The sequence below is a fragment of the Aedes aegypti genome, chromosome 3 (assembly GCF_002204515.2).
Source record: "Aedes aegypti strain LVP_AGWG chromosome 3, AaegL5.0 Primary Assembly, whole genome shotgun sequence".
NCBI lineage: Eukaryota > Metazoa > Arthropoda > Insecta > Diptera > Culicidae > Aedes > Aedes aegypti.
The window spans coordinates 130,284,572-130,308,065 of NC_035109.1; the positions used below are offsets into that span (position 1 = coordinate 130,284,572).

General features: G+C 37.2%; 1 protein-coding gene across 2 annotated transcripts in view; it reads right to left on the reverse strand.

Moving 5' to 3' along the window:
• The window catches only part of LOC5573800 (furin-like protease 2), a 1,094,423-nt gene that overhangs the window by 194,547 nt on the left and 876,382 nt on the right, over window positions 1–23,494 (reverse strand). For both annotated transcript variants that reach the window (XM_021848509.1, XM_021848508.1), the window contains exon 5: window positions 15,018–15,152. In XM_021848509.1, coding sequence (XP_021704201.1) covers window positions 15,018–15,152 — 135 coding nt within the window. The remainder of the gene's footprint in view (window positions 1–15,017; window positions 15,153–23,494) is intronic.

Genomic DNA, 23,494 nt, shown 5'->3' on the forward strand with positions numbered 1-23,494 from the left:
GAAACTGGAGGCAAGCAGCCATGAACCGAGTTTGTTGGCGTAACATTGTGGCGCAGGTCATGTCTTGAAGGACGTAGCGATATTAAACGTAAAGTACAGTAAAGTTGCTAAGAAACTCGTAGGGGAAGTGGTGGTAAAATGAACAGGGGTGGTAAAATGAACACCATGCCTTTTACGGAGAAAAACAAATTTAGATGTATTTTTATCACGCACGGACGATTTAGAGCATAAATCTAAGTATTTGAGTTGATACGGAGGTCAATTGAAGTGAAAATATCAACAAAAACTATGATTTTAGAAAACCACGTTTGAAAATTATAACTGACGTTACTTTTAGGTCGGAAGACTTGAGGTTTTTCAGTGAGGTGGATATCGTTATGATATGATTTCAAATCTGATACCTTTAGAATTCTTTTTGAATGGGTTACAATCATTATTGGATGTATTTTTGGTGGGGCAATGAAAATTTTTAGAAATATTTGTTTTGCTCACGTATTTTGCATGGTGTTCATTTTACCACCAACCGCTGTTCATTTTACCCACACAGTGCAGGTAAAATGAACATTTGCATCGCTTTTTGATAGCGATGAAAATATGTGAAAATTTTGCTATTTTAGTCTGAATCCAAGTCGCTGCTATAGATTACATCCCTATTTTTAATGTTGTGCGATAGAACTATAAAAATTCCTCGTTTTTCTATCAGAAACAAGATGATTTCCTTAAGGTGTTCATTTTACCACCCCTTCCCCTAAGGAATCGATCAAAAATTTATTTAACAACCCAGCAAATTCGCTAGTTAGTTTTCCATCAAGAGAGTAGTATGAGTTAACGGATACAGTTTTCAAATTACGTATCATAGCACTCTCTCCTACTAATTCACCCAAACTAGATTCTATCGAACAAAGCTTATCCTTTCACATGATTAGATCCGATGAACTATGTTGTAAAATGCACTCCAATATTAAAAGCAATGACTACAGGTTGCTATGCTCTTATGAACTACCTACCTCTAGTTCGTACCGCTATCAGTTGCAAGTAAAGAATACCAATCGCGTCCGGCAGCACCGGTAAAAGCGGATTACTGCAGCCGCCGCCGACGACGACGGCAACAAGCACGACAATGGCGCAAACACCGTTTCCGACGCGACGACGACGACGACGACGTGTTGTCATTATCGTTTCTCATTAGTGACACTGTTTTGATATCGCAAATCAAAGAAAATATTTTATTACTAGGCAACCCGTTATCCTACCGGTTGGAGAGTTCTTGTTTGTAAAGCAACTTAACTTGGCCGTTGGCAAGTAGGTAGCAAGCAAGCAAGCGCCGTGGAAGCCGGAAAACTTCCGCGACTCGGGCCAAAGTATCCAATATCATAAAATTTTCTCCTCCTGCTTTTCGTGCTGCCGTTGTCGTCGTCGTCAGTCATAATCATCATCATCATCTCGTTCGCTCACTGCAACCAGCATCACGGAAAAAAAGGACGACGGCGAGGACATCGTTAGGAGCTTATTTTCCTCGCTTGTCGCGTTCTATCACGTAGCGTACACACAACAGGAGTTCAGCTCGGGCTTGCTATCTTGTTTCAGCGTCGTCGCTGTCGGGTGTATGGTTTGTCCGCTTCCGCCGGCGACTACCAGAGTCGGAAAAAAAGGAACAGTCAAGGTTCCTATAAGACGCTGTCGACCACTTTCCTTCCAACGAAATTTATTACAATTAGCAGTTTTAGATGGGTTGAACCTGATTTGTGTGTGGCAGAGACGTAATATTCAGTGACATACAGTATTGGACAAAACGTATGCAACTTTTTGGATTTTTCATTCAAAATGACCAACTTTGGTAGGCTAGATCTCAGTTATTTATGGACCGATTCGAATGAAATTTTCACAAAACATCAGATAAAACTAGAATTTTAACATATATTTTTGGATAATTTTTCCTATCACGAGTTTATAAGTAAGAACGGTTTAACTAATGTGTAATTTTCGACGAAAAATGTCTTCAGCAAACTTTTTTATCTGGACTAAATCTACAACTTTGCTGAAGATAACATGAAGCAATTCCTTCAATATGTTTAGTCATGTCATTTATAAAAAATCGTCAAAAAATTCACTTCAGTCAAACCGTTACTGCTTTTGAACTTGTGATTGGAAAAAAACTCAAAAATATATGTTTAAGTTCAAGTTATGTCTGATGTTCTGCAAAAATTTCATTCAAATCGGTCCATAAATAACTGAGATACCTTAAGTTGCAAATGTTTAGTCCAATACTGTAATTTCATCACGAAGGACATAGGTGTCGACAATCATACACAGTTTCCATCTGTGAAATAATGGAATACAGTCAACTCTCCTTAGAATATCGAGATAAAAAATACCAAGTAATGGAGAGTTAATTGTAGTATTTATTTTTTGCCTAAAGTTCACCCAAATTCATATTCTTTTGCAAATAAAAATCCAAGTAGCACTCTAAACATGGTATCAGGCATCAAAAGGCCGGCTCCCAAGGTACGCTTCCCGTAATTTGGGAGATGTGTGGTATCGCCATATTTGAGCCTATTCCATCATCTACCTTATTGGAAAGAAGGGAATGGAAGGATGGGATGGATTTGGAGTAGGGTTCCTTCAGAGTCTATGAATGGAGAGTTGCGCAGAGAGTAGAAGCAAAGCTGCCATCAAACCGTCTAGCTATCGAGCACACCAGCAAATCAGATAGGGGCTATTTTTTAAGACGAAGAAGAATAACCATTGGTAGAAGTCTCTACGCGCAACTCTCTGTATATATGCTCTGAGTTCCTTGAAGAGGGATAATCGCATAAATCGCATGAATCGCCATGTGCTAGTTGAGTCTTCAGTGGCTTGTCAATGCTTTGTCCAAAATAAAAAAGGGGAAAAAGAATCGAATCCGTTTAAAAGAGCGAGTAAAACGTGTTTCCTTTTTGGCGAGAGTCAATTCATTCTGATCAGCACAAATCAGAAATAAAGTGACCCGAAAAAATAACGAACCATTTCTTTTCCCTAATTCTCCTTCGTTCGTTTCACGGCTTTTTTTTTATAACGCACGACACGTGCTTTGCTTTGCGCGTCACGGCACACATTCAAAGCACATTTTGATTATTCCTTTTGGTTCGTGTAGAAAAAATCGGCTGAGTACTTATTGCCCATTATTCAGTGACGTCATTAGTAAATCGCTCTCTTTCTCTTTTATGGGAAAACTGTGAAATTTACCGGTACTGGCACCATTGCTTCCAAGTTTTGTTGAAGAGCGAAAGAGGAAGAACTTTGCCGTGAAAAAAACTAGGTACCGTCAAATGGGGTATCTTGCAACAGGGGTGAAACATGCAACACTTCGACATGTAAGCGAATTGTCGTTTCGTTCAGCATTCAGTCTAATTATTATAATTTATTCCACCACTTATTGACCTTAAGTATACAATACAAGGTTTTGGCGAGGGTTTGGGTATTGTTTTGTTTTTAGTTGGTTTACTGGAGGTAAAAATTATATTGCACATTGGATTGTATGAAATTAACGCTGAAAAACGTTCCTCGCACCACACAAACGGAAGACATATGTCATTCGAGGCATTTGATATTAGTTACAGTACTTAGTAGTGTACAAATTGCAAATATAAAAGTTTTGATAATATTATGCTAAAACATTTTTGACTACCATGATGGGGTAACATGCAACAGCAATTTTGATCTCAATTGTTCGATATTTTTTGCCGCTTGTCATCGAAATTACATGAAAAAAAGAAATTGAACATATATTTGTTCAGTAACAATAAAATGTTAGTACTTCAATCAATTCAATACACGTTTGGTACTAATCATTGGAAAATTAAAATACTATTAGATGTAGTCTTATTTTCTTCATGAAAATAATGAATAATTTAGAAAATCTGTATAAACATTATCTTACAGATCTGCAATTGGGAACTTTCTGTATGAAAAATGATGAAAGTTATGTCAAAACACCAACAGAGACCATCTTAAGACAAAAATATGTCTAAAAAAATAAGCTATGTGAAATAAAATCTAAAATACCGTTTTATTTGTAGAAAAGTTGCATCAAAACGTTTTTATGGCTTCCAATAACTGTGAAGACTTATGATATGCTAGAATTTTCCCGTGTGGACACCTTATGTAACACCAATGCAGTTTTCAATCGAATTGGTATAATACTCATAATTCAATCAATAATAATTAGTTTTCTTAGAGAAGAGTAGCCTGTTTATGATTATTGTCATGCTTTTACTGCAGAGAATAATCAAATTATCATAATAACATGATATAAGATAAGTTTTTAATAGTGTAATTAAGGTAGTACTGTGTGTTGCATGTTACCTCACAACAGGGGTAGCATTTAAAATGCATATTTTTCGTCTCTCTCGATTCCAGAAAGCTAAATACTGACAAAATCAATACCGCGTGGTATTCTTTACGTGGCGATTAGGGTACCAGATGGTTTTTGTCTCATCTGAATCCTCAAATTTTTTATCCATAGAGCTTTGAAGTTGAAAATTGTTGCAAGTTACCCCGTTTGACGGTATATCATAAGTTTTTGGGGAAGAATGTACGGAGAATGAGTGAGCGAAAGATACGACGCATGTCGCGCAAAAGGGAATGAGCCACTCGTTTTTCTGTTTGCTCGGTTTAGTTCGCTCTTTCTTTGCCTGCCGCTGATCCATTTAAGCATTCAAAAGATCCGGCTCACTAAAATTAGTGGTTTGGATTGGATCCGTTTACTAAAACGAACCGTTTTGCCCATCTCTAGTCATGCCCATCTACATGGTTAGCTTATTTGATGTTTTATATGCTTAGGCCAGGGTTGGTAACCATCGGTTTCGTCACTGACAAAGAGAATCTGAGCTACTACCTACTAGTCAACAAGGTGTCTTGTGTTAGCAATTGGGCAACCACATTTCAAGCAGCTGTGTTAGCCCTGCCGGTAGGCGCATGCTACCTATAATCTAAAGGTTTTTTGTTCAACTCCGGAAGCGCGTTAATGTTTTTCTTTTGCGAGTTCCTTTTTGGTCGGCCTTTCATTTGGCACCGATTATTTGTCTGCCTTTCTATTCAAGCTGAACATGTTCAACAAAAACACAGACATAGAGGAACGGCAAAGATTTTTCGTCGCGACGAGGTGCTTGGTAGCTGGTAGTTGGGCGTTGTTTGTTGCGCTGAGCTGAGGTAGTGACGAAAACTTTTTATTTTTCATCACCGTCGCTGATAGTCTGTCGAATCCGGCGACTAATAACAACCCTGGCTTAGGCAGTACTGCCCATAACTGCATATATGTCACATACCACATTTTTGAAAATTTCGAGTACCGTAATCTGGGGTAACATTGAACAGTTTTTAGGATATTTCTTAAATATCTGATTCAAACATGCAAATGTACTGAGTTTTATATTTTTGAAACAAGTACTGCCTCCCATAGCTCGTGACTATATACTGTATTTTATTTTTTGAGAGATTTAAGCATGTTTACAAAAATGTTTTATGTGATTTATTCATTTAGCTGATATGGGGTAACATTGATCATCCATGTAAATAACGTTCGGTAATTTTGAAAATGTTGTTACTTACTTAAATAATGGCCCCTGAAGCCGAATATGATGTCCAAACGCTTACATCTCATTTACTTTTTGAGTTATTTTAAAATTAAAAACATCTCGAAAAGCGGAATACGCCTAAAGGTAGGCAATTTCGTAAGGGAATTCTACATTCTTAACAGTAATTCGTCAACGACTTATAAAAGTTTTGACAGCGGAATCGTTTTTGGCGATGCCATTTTTAGTGACCGCATTTCTCTTGCTCATATCGCTTGCAGAACCTATGTGAGACATGAATCTTCGGTAGTGTCATGCCTAACCATTGAAATAATTGTTTCGCAAACTTGACAAATTTACGTATAAAGTAAACGCATTTTTGCAAAAATCTCAATTTTTAATAGCTCATAAATATAAGAAAGAGCAGCAACATTCATGCTTTGGAAATGTTTCATCAATAAATGATGATACCAACTTTTTACGAGATGATTCATTCCGATCAATGCTACCCCGCTGATCAATGATACCCCGGATTACGGTACCGTGGATCATCATCAAATCATAAATACTTTCGACCAAATAATTCGGCTAAATAAAATCTTTGAAATTGATCTAGAAATTTCAAAAAAAAAAAGCACCAAGTTTTTTTGTCACATTGGTAAATATAACCACATAACAGTCACATTGCGATTATACATGGGCCTCATAATGTAGTAGTAATGAAATTTTCTACCAGAATAATTTTCTGTCTATTCACCCAATATGAGAAATGAGCTGTTCACAACTTAAGCTTCAAATAAGTATTGTTGAGCTCTTGGTATTTTTTTAAATTTTAGTTTTTACCCATACTGGCGAGAAATGCATACTGGGTACTCCATTTACTTATAGGCAGAGTAAGTTTGCATGGAACGTTAAACTAAACGGACATCCATTTTCCTTTTTCAATCACAGTAATCAAACGAAGTCCAAACGTCTTGGAATTCTTCAAACTTTTGAAATAGGGTGAATGATGGTTTCGGGTATTTTCGGCAGCACTAACTTATCGTCCTTGTCAACATTTATCTACGGAACAAGATTTAACTTCAATGTACTCAACATATTCCTTGAACTATAATCTTCCTTGTGCATCTCATCTTTCACAAAAATATTATATAACATGGGTTTAATCATTAAATGAAATAAATGCATACGAAATTATCGTCATTCGTGAGCTGCCAAATAAAACAACACAAGAACTGCTTAAGAAAAACTCACCACTTTAAACGGTCCAATTCTCCGCTCCAATTGCAATTTTTTCACAAAAACTACGCACCGATCACTTATGCTAAATACTGAATTTCAATGCTTCAAATCACAATTTAAAATTAATGCACTTTGATTTCCTCGGCAATCGCTTTTTATTACTGGACAAGGTTGCCAGGAGACCATATTCAATTGCGGTGTATTTATTATTCACAATTTAAATTCATAGAAAAAGTCAAACACAAGTCATTAATTTATTGGAATTAGGCAACAAAGCATGCATTGGTAATAATTGAGCCTTTCAATACTTTCCTTATCTGCGTATTGTAGCGCATAAACATCAATTTACTGAGAAACATATAAAACATACGTCTTTTAATAGGTTAACTATTTTGGCAACATTCCTGTTGCTCTACAGGCAATTCTCGACTACAAAGCAAAAAAAGATTCCACAAAGCACTCGCACCAACGGAAACCTCGTAAGGAACTGTCATCATGTACGTGAAAAAAAGCAATAAACATCTCTCCTTGTTTTTCTCACAGAAAACCGAAGAAAACATCAGCAGCTTCGTAGTCGCGAATCAGAGGATGATGTTTTTGTGTCAAGTCATAAGTGAATTGATTTGCAAAGGGTCTATTCTGATTGTCTCATACACTGAGAATAATATGAACGCAAATAAATTTTAATTGTAAAGTTTGGATATTGATCCGAATAAGCCGATCAAACAATATTCGGAGAGTGCTAATCATAAACCAACAAAAAATCGTGAAACATCGCAACCGATTTTTTTTATGTTACCATTCACTCTCTCGGTAATAACATGGTGATAGAGCATTCAAGAGCAGCAACCTTCCCAGACCACGACCATATCGAGCCATTTAGCGAATAGTTCAATTCACGGTGAAATTTACCTTTTGCATTTAAAGAAATTTAAAAACAACTGCGCAAGTACCGTCGTTGGGGGTGAGATTTGGCCAAAAATGTGTAAGTCCTCATTTATTTCTAAGCAACTTTTGCAATTTGCATGATATGTTCGGCTAAATAAGAGAATACTTTGTCAATGCTGAACCAATGATTGAAATTTGATTATTTTCCTCTAAATAGGAAACGTACGAAAATTGGCCCAAACTCACCCCTTCGAGGGGATGACATTTGGCCAAACAAACAACACTCAGGAAAGTGAACTATCGATAAACATAGGAACCCCTTATGAAAATTCGCCACAAGACATCGGATTGAAATTCATAAATTTACGTTATAAAACCGAAATTTGAAAACAACAATAGTTTTCGCGGCATCGTGGAATCGAACCAAGAACGTTGCGATCAATAGGCTCGTGTGCACCCCCTTTTTCTATCGACGCCTTAATAAGGGGTGTTGCTAAAACGATACATACAACTTTCGTATTGCAATAATCGTTCCATCATTCTTAAGGCAAAATAGCGTAGGTGTTCCAGTTATGGCCATAGTGGTTCCCTATTTCGCCATACGTGATATTTTGAATGCCTTCACATTTTGAAAAATCTTTTATGTTTAAGCAGTAAAATAAAGGATAAATCTTGATGTTAAAACATTCAAAAATATGAAAAAAGTAAAAGTTATCCAAATTTTGCATATGGCCAAATAGGGCACCACTATGGCCATAACTGGTACACTTTCCCTATATGAATTTCTATAGTCCAGTTCGCTGCGTGTAGAATAGATACGCAATAAGAACAAATCAAGAGAATCGTGTTCCTTTCAAGTTTTCTAGAGCTTTCCAATATGATGATATGATGGACAGTAATGTGAGATTTCTAAATAGTATTCGTCCATTTAAAAGCGAAATTATCTGTGAAGCCTTAAAAGTGACAATTTGAAAAGGCCTTTTTCAAGCTTTTATCGATGATTTATTAAAAATAAACTACTTGTTCTATGAATCTAATATTTTGATGGTACAGCCAACCTTCATTCGTTGCGCTAAACCTTAGCCCACTTAGTGCAAGACTTTGACTAATCGGGTTGAGTTTCGAGTTGTCAAATAACATAAAACAAACAAACGAAGCTACCAACATTGATAAATTGCGTCTTATGTCAGAAAATGACGTTTGCCTTCGTTTTAGGTGGGCTATAGCCCAACTCACGGGAGCTCAATTGAAACGTAGCCCACTTAAAGATAATGCAACGAACGAATTTCAACTGTAGTTGTAGATAATAGAGTCCTAAAATGTTTAATGAAATCTTGTTTTTATTTAATAACACGAAAGAGCATGTTATTGCAACTACTTTAGCATTTTTTCCAGCTCAAATAATGGCTATATCATATTTAAACTTCAATTTAAAAATTGGGTCCATAAATGAACCTTGACGCTTAAGAGCATGTTTGACGTTCGCTTAGTCGACAAAAACACCACAGGGGATTTAGTTTTAGCACTGGGGTTGTTCCTATCTGACATTTTGGAAGGGACACGGAAAACAAAATACACCCAAAAATTTGAGTTTAAGCCAAGGGGTGTGACAAAATCTAAAGAAACACAAAAATATTTTTTTGGACTCAAACAAACGAAAAACATTAAAGAATTGAGTAAACATATGTTTTTAGCCTAAGTTTAGGCGTTTGGCACTAAAATTGGGACAGGGCTTTAGGACCCTATTTCAAGGATTACCACGGTTAGTATATTGAGAAGGTGATATATTCCAAAAACTGACAGCTACTTGATGACGTCATTTCTATCCATCTTGAACAAATTTGTGAAAAAATGATCTAGTGATCCTGATGGTATATAGTACGAAAGAAGTGAAACCAGTGTGTAGCAAATGGTGTGTTACAGTCGTCGGCACTAACCAGAGGACGGTGTGTCCATCTTTTTCTCTTTTGTGGTTTCTTCCTTCGTAACGACAAAAGTCATGCGTGTTGTTTGAATGCGGACGGATGGTGTGGATCAGGAGCGAATAAAAGGGATAATATTCCGGCGCTCATTTTAAATCAACATCCAGCGGTGGCAGTAACGCACAGACAATATTACGCGCAATTCAAACGCAATTCTGAAATACAAATTATCCAATACTTAATTGTGTTCCGTAGATTTTCCTTGCAGAGCACAATATTATGAACCAATTACAAAGACGTCACGCTGCACGTTTTTGGTTGGTTGGTTGGTTCTTGGTTAGAATCGCACCTGCTGCAAGTTTATAACCATGGCATGTCAATTTTCACAGCCGAAATGCTGCCACAGTAAAACTTGATACAAAAAATATTCGATGAAATAAATGAAAACGTTATTAGGCTGCGTCCATTTATGACGTAACGCTAACTTTTCAATTTTCGACCCCCTTCCCCTCCGTAACGATCTTTGTATGAAAAAAAATGTATGAGCCGCAACATTTGAGATTACTTCCCACCCCGCTACAGCGTTACGTAATATGTGGACGGTGCCTTAGTCTGCACGAATTAAGTGGCGTTGTGCATTCAATTTGATTCTTTGTTACTGTATTTATAACTGCAACGCTGTTTTCAGTGTACCGTTTTGTCTCAAATTCCGAACAGACTCATATTCCGAACACTCGGTTTTTGTATGGCGATTTGGTTGAAATGTTTCACTGAAATATGTCACCAAATAACAAGGAAATGGCAGTCAATTGCAATTCAATTTCAACGTCTCCAATATAATTTATACCGCGAGAATAGTGATGATTCTCTAGTTTGAGACCAGTAGAACAAGCTCAGATAAATTTGTTTGCGAAATTATTAATTTGAATACGATTTATTTGTGCTGTTCGGAATTTGAATCAAGGTGTTCGGAATATGAGACAGAATAAACACAGTGTTCGGCATTTGAATCAAATTGTTGTTCCATGCTTTAACGTTAAAACAATACTAAAACTAATTAAATGAACATTATTATTGGTACACCCGATAGCTAACAGTTGGACTTTGCGGAGAAATTTAAATTTACACAAATATCAGCCAATTTGTGCCAATCAGATACATTTGAAGTCACGGTTGGCCTTAAGTGTTCGGAATATGAGTCAAAACGGTAGTCTGTATTTTTTTGCATTGGCCCTTTCAGCGAGTAGAACATAATGAGTGACGTTTAATTTCAGTCATTATCAACACATACGAAAAGTAACCAATACATAAGCTAGTTTTTGCACAGTTTTGGATTGACGAAGTGAACATTTTTGTTGCCGACAATAGTAATTGCATTGCCGATAATAGAACAAGTGCCTCGTGACTTTGGCGAGGAAAAACAGATGATTTAGAGAATAAAATAGTGTTATGTGTTTAATAACCAATGAATAAAGAGTGCTCAAGTGTATTTCAGGTGTCTCCTGCAAATTTTTGTGCTTAATGGTTGTGTATAATTGCCTTTTTCAAAGTCCAGCTGCTTAGATTACCAAGAATACGTAAGTTCCCCTAATTGATAACAAAATATATTGAAATATATATTGAGATATTCAGTAATCCAATCAGCATGGTTATTAAATTACGCATGGTAAAGATTGGTAAATCGGCTCGGTATGGATGGATAAGTGGCTCGGGGTAGCTTTGTTGGTAAAGTGCTCTTCGAGCATACAAGAGTCCTGGGTTCGAATCCCAGTCGAGCACGTGGATATTTTTTCCGAAAATCCACCAATAATTCATCCATCTTTACCACGCGTAATGAGTTAATTGATTTAGATAACAAACATTTTGGTGGGCTCCCGACTCCCAGAGAAATGGCGTGGGAAGCTCTTGTAGAAAACGTTATATTTTTTTGATATTTCTATAATAATTCAAGAAGGGATGCTTGGGAAATAAATATAGGAAAAAATCCTGAACAAATTCCCGTCATCTGAAGAGTTTGTTTTGAACTTCTTTGCACGAAAATAAGGAATTATAAGGAAAATCAATGGGAATCTGATCTCTGGAAAAATGAACAAAAGAGTTCTTGGGAGAGTTTTCAAAGGTTACTCTGAACATTTTTCTTAATAGGTTGCTGGTTGCATTTCATCCGGGGTTTCCAGAGAACATAAAAAAAAGTTATTTTTAAAGAGACATCGGAAGCAAAATTCCAAAAGAGTTATAAGGATCAATTTCTAAAACAATATCATGAAGATATCTGGACAAAAATCTAGACAAATTTTACAAGGACAAAAAAAAATGTTAGAAGTGTTTTTAGAAAATATGTTATGCCTAAAGCGTAATTTAAGGTGAAATTTTAGATCAAGTTCAAAAGGGAATGCACATGAAGAAAATCTAAAAAAAAATAGGTGGCTATATGGACTTATACTTTGAGGATCCCCTATAAGCTACCCAGTTTGTTATTTGCTTGAGTTACTGAAATAATTGATGATGTAATCTTGAGATGGGCAAAACGAATCGGAGCCGTTTTAAAGATCCGGAACACTCAAAAGAACGAGTGATCCTTGGCTCTTTTCTGGCGTGAGACGGTGCATTTGATCAGGACGGATCAGACAAAAAAAGACCCGAAAAAATAATGAACCTTTTCTTTTCCCTATTCTCTTTCGTTCGTTCCTCGGCTTTGTTATAACGCTTGACACGTGCTCTGCTTTGCACGCCACGGCACACATGTAAACTTAGTTTGTTGCAGCTCCGCGCTCTCAGCATACTCAGCCACGCTCAATTCCATACAGGCAGATGAAAGATAGCGAAGAGTGAAAGCCCACGTGGTCACCAAGCGATTTTTACTTCTTCCTCTTGATCGGGTAACAGAAATTTCCCGAGTAATCGTGAGTTGGAGAAATAATGTACGAAGAATGAGAGAGCGAAAGATATGAAATGTACGACGCATGTCGCGCAACAGGGAGCGAACCGCTCCTTTTTCCGTTCACTAGGTTCAGTTCGCTCTTTCTTTGCGACCTGCTGAGCCATTGAGCCACTGAACCATTCTAAAGATCCGGTTCACTGATATGAGTGTTTTGGATCGGATCCTTTCACTAAAATGAACAATTTTGCCTATCTCTAAGGATTGCATTATTTTGAAAGTATTTTGGAACAAAGTTTTGTTTGGATTCCATAGATTAATTCTTGGTGCCTCGAGGCGCCTAGAGAAAAACTATTTGTGTAGATTTCATAGAAGTTTTCGGTTGAGAAATATCTTGAAACATTGCTGAGGGCTCTATAGAGAACTTCTAGGTCCTGTCAGGAACAATTCATGGAACAAATTAGTGGAATAGTAATTGAAAAAAATCCTTGTAGAATCTATAAAAAACATACAGTTGACAATAAGAAGAAATCGCAGAAGTAGTTACTGACGAATATGATAAGTTATTCCTTATGGGATTCTTTTAGGATTTTTTCGATAAATTAATCGAAGAGTTTCTGGATGAATCCGTCGCGGACTGTTAATAAAACCTTCGAATGATTTCTGACAAACCTTATGGCAGAAGTCGGGTTTCTTTTTTTTACTCTAAAAATTCATCACCACGCGATTTCACATAAACATGAATGATGAAGACCATGGCATGGCAGAAGAAAAGTAGCACAAATTGGGTCCAAAGGGTCACTCAATTAAGAGTACCCCTTATTAAAGTGAGGTTCTTGAACTTGCGCCAATTGGGCTATACCATTTTGGATAAGTCTGCAAAGATTGATCGATGTTGTTCTTCAATGCTGAAGATTTATCTGAAATATGTAAAAAGTAACCAATACCCAAACTAGGCAGGATTAAGCTCTTTGAAATCGCAGCTCTAAAAAAACAGCAGCAATTAAAACAGATCAATATCTACTGAATATCACCAAAGGCGTAGAAACGCAGAATACACTGTGTGAAACGCATAATGCGACACCATATAGGGGATAATTTGAACTATTGAGCATTTCTACAGTTATTAACTGAGAGTTTTATTTGCCAAAGTAGCCATTTTCGCATACGTATATCATGTGGCAGGTACGATGATACTCTATGCCCAGATAAGTCAAGAAACTTTTCTTTACGAAAACATCCTGAACCGACCAGGAATCAAACCCAGACATTGTCAGCATGGCTTTGTTTTAAAGCCGCGAACTCTACCCACTCGGCTAAGGAAGGCCCCTGTGGGTGGCAGCAGCTAATGGAAAATCTGACTGTATGGTGATGGTGAAAATAACAAACAAGCACCGAAGCACACTGCCTCGTCAGTCGCCAGTGTTGGGAGTGAGGTGACAAAAGACACGAAATTTGAACCTGTAGTTTGCATTCTTCGACGGCGTGTGGCAGTTGGTGTGCTGCAGCAGTTGCATCTGCATTTGAAGGAATCAATTTCGGCTGACAATGCATCCAATAAACAACGACGGAACGGTAGTCGGGGAAAAACCGAGAGACAAGTATGCCGTTGATTGCTGAGAGAACACGCTTCGATTGATTGACGACCTGGGAAGCGTTTTATAGTAATTTTATTTGGAATCTCAAGTGAGTGTAGAAACAACGTGGAAGACGATGCTGATAATGGATTGTCCTTTTCAGTAATGTAAGTTAACGATTCACTTGGTTAACTGCTCTGATCGTAACTTTGTGAGAGATCTTTAGTACATTTTTTCAAAAAGCTTTTTAATTTATGTTTTTTGTGATTTCTGGACATATTTAAGATAAATTTAGTCGTTTTCTAAAACAATGTTTGAACGGCTGGGAAAAATTCTTTATTTAAAAATTCTGCTGAAAGAATCGTTATTCTTCTTCTTGGCAATACGTCCTCACTGGGACAAAGCCTGCTTTTCAGCACTTCCACAGTTATTAACTGAGAGCTTTCTTTGCCAAAGTTGCCATTTTCGCATTCGTATATCGTGTGGCAGGTACGATGATACTCTATGCCTAGGGAAGTCAAGCACATTTCCATTACGAAAAGATCCTGGACCGACCTGACACCTTCAGCATGGCTTTACTTTAATGCCGCGGATTCTCGATGAAATTTATTACTGCTATAGGTTCATAAGGGCACCAGACCACCACTTAGCAAAATCACTAACAGCTATGAGAGCTGACTGCAAGAATTAGATTGATGAATAAAAAGATCAACGAAAGAGATAGTTAAGCTCATCCATCCGATTTTTTGTAGATTCATTCCATCAGGTCGATGAGGATTTTTCGGGCTTCATGGAATATCAAATCAGTACATTGCATTTCTCATGGATCAACTCGATAACCTACGCTCCCACCAAAAAAATATCTGACGAATTTTTGAAAGGTAAACTTTTTTGCAAATTTAATCAAATTCGCCGGATTGAAACAAATATCCCACCGGACGGACCGGTAGGTACTTACATAGTTTTGCAGCAGATCCGGATGGTTCCGCTGAATGCCATCGTCCAGGATCGACACGACGACGCCTTTCCCCGTGTAGCCTTTCTGCCATGCTGGACCGATGTTCATGTCCAAACCGTCCTTGGCGCCACCATTCTGGATGCGGAAAAAAAAGAAGAAGAAAGGAAAAAAAACAGTGTTAGCAGCGGAAATCAGTCGGCTGTAGGCCGGAATCAGAAAAAATAGGATGGCGAAATAGCCATTGCGTTGTTGTACGCAAATTAAAACAGTCCATTAGCAATGCGATGCGGAATGCGATTAGAATTTGTTAGTGCGTACTGCATTGAAATTAAGTTTTTTTTTCTCTTTCGATGTTACTCTAGTTGCGAGTACTTTGTTAGTACAGTGGTTATTATTCCTTCCGTTGCGTTGCAGTCCAGTCAATTTGCAAATTGAAATAATCAATGTTGATCATTGAGAAAAACAAACATTCGAGATGAAATTGCTTGACGTTTACTGCGAAGGAAACTAGATAATTGAATCAACTTTTCAAATTGAATAATATTTAATGGAAAGTCTCTTTGGTTTGCTCGTGAATCAGTTTCACAGAACATACACTCAGGGAAATCACAATAGCATTACTATGTTATCCACGTCTACGTTTTTTTTTTTAAATCATGTTGATGTTCATTGTAAATGAGCACACATTGGATTCACATATACTCTAGCAATGTTGGATTGGTTGGTGCGAAGAAGGCATTGCAGAATTGTTTCTCATTTGATCTACCTATTCAAAATACCAACATCGTACTTACTCTTATGAAGAATGGAAGACACAATATGGGTTTCCATAGTTTTCTCATGCTTAGTGAAGCGCGACATTCTCATATCCGAGAAAAAGCTTCAGGAATTAGGATAGTGATTTTATTTAAAATACTTTCAGGGCCTTCTAGAGTGATCCCTCCAGAAATTCTTCTAGAGATTTCGCTACCAATCCTTCCAGAAATACTATCAGCGATTTTTCAAAGGATGCTTAGAAGAATTTCTCCAGAATATGCTCCAAGAAATCCATCAGAACCCCAAAGCTACTACCCTCGGTAATTTTCTCAGGTATTATTTTGAATTTTCCCCAAACTATCCAAGAATTTCCTCCAGATATGCTTTCACTACGCCTTTAACTGAATTCTCCATTTGTTACTTTAGGATTTATATCAAAGATTTCTACAGAATTTCTTCCGATTAAATCCACAAAGGTTTATTTTAGAGTTTTTGAAGAAAAACTAACCGAAGGGTTTTCTCATGAAACCCTTCAAGATTTCCTCCGCCTGTTCATGTGGGTTCCTTCAAGTATTCATCCACGTTTCCTTAAATCATTTTTTTTTCTAGGAATTTCTCCAGCATTTCACCCAAGTATTACTTCCGCAGTTTTCTTTAATTCCTTCAAAAGTTTCTCAAAAACTCCCATGTAATCTTCAAAAAAATATTTAAGGTTTTACACCGGTTAATACTACATTTTTTTTTTTTCAATAGTTCCTCCGACCATTCCTGCACAAATTTCTTCTGTACAATCTTTTACGGGAAATTCTTTTAAAAAATCCTGCAAAATATTATCCCGAGATTTGATTGATTTTATCAATAAAATATTGAAGGATTGTACCAATGAAATCTTCTAATTCTTCGTCAAAGGTCCAGGAGTTTTCTCGGAGATCCTTGTTCATTAAGGATGACTTTCAAACTTACACAGAGGTTTTGTCAGAGGTTATTTTAGGATTTTCTTAAGAAATTCCTCACGATTCTGAACGAAATTTCTTTGCATTTCCTTGAAGACATTCCTGGAATAATCCTTAAAATAAACTTTTGCAACTTACTTTAGAAAATCTTATACAATTAGTGGAAGAATTTCTGTTGAAATCTTAAAAGAAATCTATGGAGTAATTGCTGAAGGTAACTTTAGGGCAATCTTTACTTCAAGCCATAGGAAATTCCTAGAAATTTTTGGTGACATTCCTGGAGAAGTTATTGATTGAATTGTAGAAGATGCTCTGCTAAAATATTGGAGGATGTCACAAGGAAATCGATCACTGGATAAAATCATGTCGGAGTTAGGACTTTTTTTAATTCTTAAGAATTTTGGAAGAATTTCGAAGATTTCTGAAAAAATCTTAGGAGAAATTCCTTTTCTGTGATTCTCCTTGGGAACATCCAGCATGAATTTTTGGGGCATCCTTAACGGAATTCTTGGAGAAATTCTCTTGGAATATTCGTGGAGAAATTTCGGAGTTATATCTGAACATACCTGAAATAATTTTGGATGAAATTCCTCGAGAAGATCAAGAAAAAACACATATTTCATACGAGCAGTAATACTTGTCGTAATGACATGAGGAATTCTTAAAAAAACTCTTTTCTCCTGGCTTTCATTCCTAGGTTTCATTCTGTTTTTTTTTTTTTTTATTTCTGATCGGTCTTTTTTCGCCCTTTATTTGATTCCATGTAGGTCTATTTTTACCAGGCAAGAGGTCTCCTAATTTCCTATTTTTAAGGTCCTCAGTAACATTTGCTCTGTAAAGACGAAACACTTTTTGAATCTTATGATAACCCTTTGCGTTTGTGTCCCTTAAAGAATATAGTAACTTTCAATTTCCAGTCTAGGATTTCATAGGGTTGAAATTTTTCTTTGCTTCACTGTGTACCGTAATTCGGGGTGTAGTTGATCAGTGGGGAGAAGTTGATCATTCCCGTACCCACATGTATGAACTGCCAAGAGATCTATTATCCGTTTTCAATTATCACAAGTTAAGTCATATCGTAATACCTGATTGCTGCTCTTGGTGTTTCTAAATTCGGTTCGTCGTTCAATATAGTTATACCATGGAAAAAACAGATTTTTAAGGAAATGTTCATTGAACTGTTAAAGGGTTCTACCCCAAACATTCGACTATTGCCAAGGCTATATAAAGACAACATTTAAATAAATTGTTTCGTACATTCCATATATGTTCTGTGAACCCAGTTTTATGTTTGCACTGAGGATGAAAAATCATTTTCAGAGATAAAAATGTTCTTTTTGTGAGCGAGTTGCCAATTTCAAAGAAAATTTAGGCGTTTTATTTGGTGTATTCTGGATTTCACAACATTCAATTCTAAAATTGCTCGATTTATCAACAAGTTGTAAGATTTTTGAGACTTGATTTGGGATCAGTGATCCCAAATCTAGTAATTAGCATGTCTCTTTATTTTAGGAAACATGTCACAGTAATTGATCAACTTCACCCCGGAATCAAAAATTCCACTTTTTGATTTCTAAAAAATGTTTTTGTTATTATGATAACAATTCGTAAAAATTTCGTTTCTATAATTCGATAAACATCCAACCAGTACAGGTTTTAAAAATATTTGGATGAGAATACATGCATCCTACTAGGAATTATAGAACAGAATCGCTCAAAAGTGATCAACTTCACCCCATTTTACGGTATCAACTATTTGTTAACGTTTGTCCTATCCATGTTTAAGAACGTGGACGAGCCTCTGCAAAGAAGCGATCTTCGACAAAGTTGTCCAGCGTGTCAAGGACATCCGGAAGACTCACAGTTTGGCTCGCAATTTTGTCGCTAGTGGCGCTAGTGAACATATGCATGCTCTATTTTGTGATCTTCATGAGGATGAAAGAGATGGGATAAATCATTTTAGTGAACGAATCCGATCCGAATCACTCTTTTTAGTGAACCAGATCAGTGTCGTAAAAAATCAGCCGAATGATACCCGATTAGTGCGAAGACGAATAAAAACAAACTCCGCTAGCACGAAGCCAATCTGACTTTGAGAGCGGATGCGACGAGGAAGTGAGTGGGTGCAACACACGCATCATTCAGTGTCATCCACTGCTGATGTTTTTACAATATTGAATTTTACCCAGAGGCACTGATATTGAGAATTGAATATTAAAATTGCAATTGAATTCTACATTACTGGTGTAAAAAAAAAACGGCAATATAATGCCTCCAGTTGACGAATTATGATTGTCTTTTAAGAGAAAAGCACAAATTTTGCATTTTGCGAACGTTTTTGTTGAATATTTTGATGAAAATGAATTTTTCACAGGCGAAATTGAATTTGCTGCCACTGAATATCAATAGGTGAATGAGAATCAGTATAGAAAAAGTAATTGTAAACTGAATGCTCGCTCTATGGGATTCGTGTGTGTTTTGTTGAAGCTGAATTCACACCAAGAAAATTGAACGGTTCAGTGGATCAGCGGCTCGAAAAAAAAAGAGCAAACTGAACCAAGCGAACGGAAAAAAGCGGTTCACTCCCTGTTGCGCGAAATGCGTCGTTCCTTTCGTATCTCTCGCTCTCTCATTTCATCCCCAGAAACTCACTCAGCCGATTTTCCCTACCCGAACCAAAAGAAAGAAAGCAAAATGCCCTTCAAGTGGGCACTTTTTCTCTCTACTCTATCTATCATCTGCCTGTATGCAAGTGGACGGGGAAAATTTGTCTGTCTATGTTGAGAGTGCTGAGAGTACGGAGCAGCAGAATGTGTGGCGTGGCGCGCAAAGTAAGGCACGTACGAAGCGTTATAATAGACCCGAGAAACAAACGAAGGATATTAGGGGAAAAAATCCGTTCGTTATATATTCGGATCCCTTTTTGTTTGATCCGTGCTGATCAAATGAACCGACTCTCGCTTAAATAGAGCCACGGATCACTTGTTTTTTCGGCTCAGATTCGTTTTGCCCATTCTTAGGATGAACCCTTTAATCTTAAGTTCAAAATGCTCAATTTCACATGCTCACCTGCACCCCTCAGCGGGAGAGTAACGAATCAAACTGTTTGCCTAACGGATTTTCTTGACCTTCTGAACAACTTCGATAGGAACTCTCATTCATTCTTTCGAATCAAAATTATGTGATAAAACGAGTATAAAGAACTCATTTAATCATGATCAATAGCGCCACCTGATGGCAAAATTATGAATCGGACTGTCTGCTGTTCGTATGCCCTAGACTTTTTGAACAACTTCGCCGAAGACTCGAACTTTCTATTTCACCTAGTCCACAAGATAGAATTTGTTTCACATGTTTGATTTAATATGCTTACTAGTTCCACCTATCGGCAAAATAAAGAATCAAACGGTTTGCCTTTCGGATGTCCTTTGGCTCTCTGAACAAACTAGTTTAGAATCCTCAATTTCCTATGCTCACCAGAGCCAGCAAGCGGCAAAATTTTTACCTTCAGTAATTCCTCAATTTTCTGGACGCCGAAGACTTAAACTTTTCATCCCATCACAAGATGGAGCTTGCATAAAATGTTCAATCACTCATACTCACTAGTGCCACCTAGCTGAATATTTTGAACCAAATTGTTTGTCTTCCAGGTATCCATGGCATTCTGAAAAACTTTTCCGAAAAACCGGACATTCTATCTCATATGGATCACAAGATATAATTAGTTTAAAACGCTCAATATTACAGGCTCACCAGCACCACCTAGCGGCAAAATTTCTAACCAAACCGGATACCTATCGGAAGTCTTTGGCCTTTTGAACAACTTTGCGCCAAAGACTTGAACTTTCTATCACATGTGGATCACAAGATAGAGCTTGCTTAAAATATTTAATTTTACACACTCACTAGTGCCACCTAGCGGCAACATTTTGAAATTTTCTGTCTTTCGGATGTCCTTGACTTTCTGAACAATTTTGCTGAAGACTCGAACATATGCGATACAATGATAATGATGTAGATGACAAGATAGACCTTGTTTTTAATGCTCAATATAACATGCTCACTAGTGCCATATAGCGGCAAAATATCGAACCAAACTGTTTGCCTTCCGGATGTTCTTGACCTTCTGAACAACTATGCTGAAGACTCGAACTTTCTATCTCAACATTAAATTTTAAAATTTTTGGCTCAAGCTTTGAGATTTCTCTTTTTATGCAAAAAGAAATCAAAAGAACACACGAATTTTTGGTTTTGAGAACTTTCGGAAATTAAGCCGCACCTTGAAGTAAAACTCAACTGCCGTAATTCGAGGTCATGCTTGTATGACAATTTGTTGTTTAGAAATCTCAATTTGGTGGTTTAGAAAAGTGTTGCTATATAAGAGAAACGAAGAATTTTGTAAGGACAATACAAGCATGTTGAAAAAAACGATTTAGTCTAGGTTTAATCGTGCAATTTCAGCCAAATTATATCTTAAATGGAAGATTAAACCCTATATTACATGCTTAGTGGATTAGATCACCAAAAATATTGATAAATTATTTATCCATACATTTCATAAAAAAACATCAATTAACTCAGTATTTTAAACAACTTTGTTGTGTAGCACTAAATTATGACGTGCTGGAACATTTTTGAGAACGGCATCAAATTCAGCAATTCCAAATCTATAAGGCACATCCTTGGGACACGCAAAAATGTCATTTTAGTTACACTCAGCGTTGTCAACCTTTTAAATTTGTCTGGAATATTCTAGATTTTTGAGGCCCCATTTTACAAAAATCTGGAAGATCCAGATAAAATATTAAATGAATTTGTGAGGTTTTGTAAACAATTTGTTAGGTTTTATATATGTGACATAAGCGATCCAGACATTTCTAGACAAATTTCCAAAATCTTCCAGATTTTTTTAAAAATTGACTTGACATCCCAGCTCTTGAGAGACCCCGTGTACATGTAAACTTCTAAACCTTATAACAGCAAAATTCCTTAGGCTGGAATTGTCTAGAACATGACAATTTAACCTTTAAGTCGTCGCGCGGTTTGCCGCCGTCAGACCACCACGCTGATGCTGTGTACGATAAGCGAGGTCTTTTCACCACTGTTGTATAAAATGCAACAGCGCGGCGACTGAAGTGTTAATAACTGTTCAACCTTCATGTGCGTTTATTTCGCTGTGAGATAAGTTAAATAGATGATTTTTTTTATAAAATAGCAGAAAAGCAGGGTGGTAACATTGTGATTTCGCTGAGTGTATGAGTCTATGAGTTTAGAACGAATGTACGGAAATTACCCACAGTAGTTCTGTTCTAAATTGAAAAGAATCTCGTACATGAAGAACCGTGCCTCAACATACCAACTTGCGTCGGGCCACGTTTAAGGGTCCTTTATGGTGTATGTTCGCTCGATGTGTTTCGAGTCGAGTGGCACTGGCATGCTAATTTCAGCACTCAAACCCAAAAAAAAAAACACCGAGAGTCCATATCCTGCTGTGCTGCTGTCTAGATCTGTAGCTGTTTTTACTACTACCGAATCTAATTTGAGAAAGATACACTGTAGGGTGGTCCGCTCTCAGATTAGAAATAGTGTTCGGAGTTGGAATTCGAAATTTGTGACTTTCTGAGCTATAGAGTCACAAAGTGGAACATGTAAAGCACTCGTCTAGCATACAAGAGTCGTGGGTTCGAATCTGAGCACGTCGGTTTTTTTTTCATTATTTCGCTAATAATCAATCAATCAAAACACATATATAATTGGATTTGGTTCCAAAGTTGCCCACTTTATGCTGTACGAACAAAAAGCTTCCTGTGGGGCAAGCGACTGAATCGAGATCAATCGTGTCTGGTTCGCGTTGTGCGAGTGTGTTCAGTCGGGGATGGATTACCAACTGGTGAGCTCGTTTGATGCTTATGATAACACATTTTATCGTAGCATCGCTGTCGTTTGTCAATTTTCAAACAAACTATTGATGGGTTGTCACTAGAAGTGTCGACATAAATAGTTTATTCGGTTCTAGGTAATTTGAAAACACATTTTTTAACATGCCTTTATTTCAACAATACTAAAAATAATCTTCTACCAATATCCTAGAATCGTATTCTTCCTCCTTCTCCATGGATCGCATCACCGACAAAAGTGACTCCCAGATCTTCTTCCTCCCTTACTAATAAACAACCTTCGCGTGGTAAATATGGAGAGGTGTTCCCCATCCCAACTGACTGTAAGGACTTAGCCAGCACAGTTAAACGACTAGCTTGTTGAGCATTAAGACAATCTGCTAATTGATTATTGAAGAAAAATTTATTTGATTTGAGATCACGAGTTTCTGCAAGAGATTGTTTCCCATGTAAAATGCATCACCCTATTACGCAGACTACATACGTTCTACCAATCCCGTTTGGAGACAGCGCCAGCCCCAAAAGCCAGACACACGCCGCCGGCATGTTTCACAGATAAAAATATAATTTTGCTCTATGAATTTAGATTATCGTAAAAAACAATCTAATGTGATGTTCATAATGTGCTTTCGCTTTTGAGAATTTCTCTTTGTGGCATGTGTGCTTCCACCCAGAGGTGGGTGGGGGTGGAGTTCTACATTTTAAGTGGCTCCTAAATGAGCTGTTAGGGAATCTGTACGAGCGTGGGATGGAGAAGGGGCGGTTCGAAAGTTTGGTTCTTTGAAGTGTGCTTGGTAAGGGAAGGTTCACGGTTCCCGAACGTAAACATTGGACAAGATTGGGTCCGGAGAAAAGAAATTATGATTAGGAA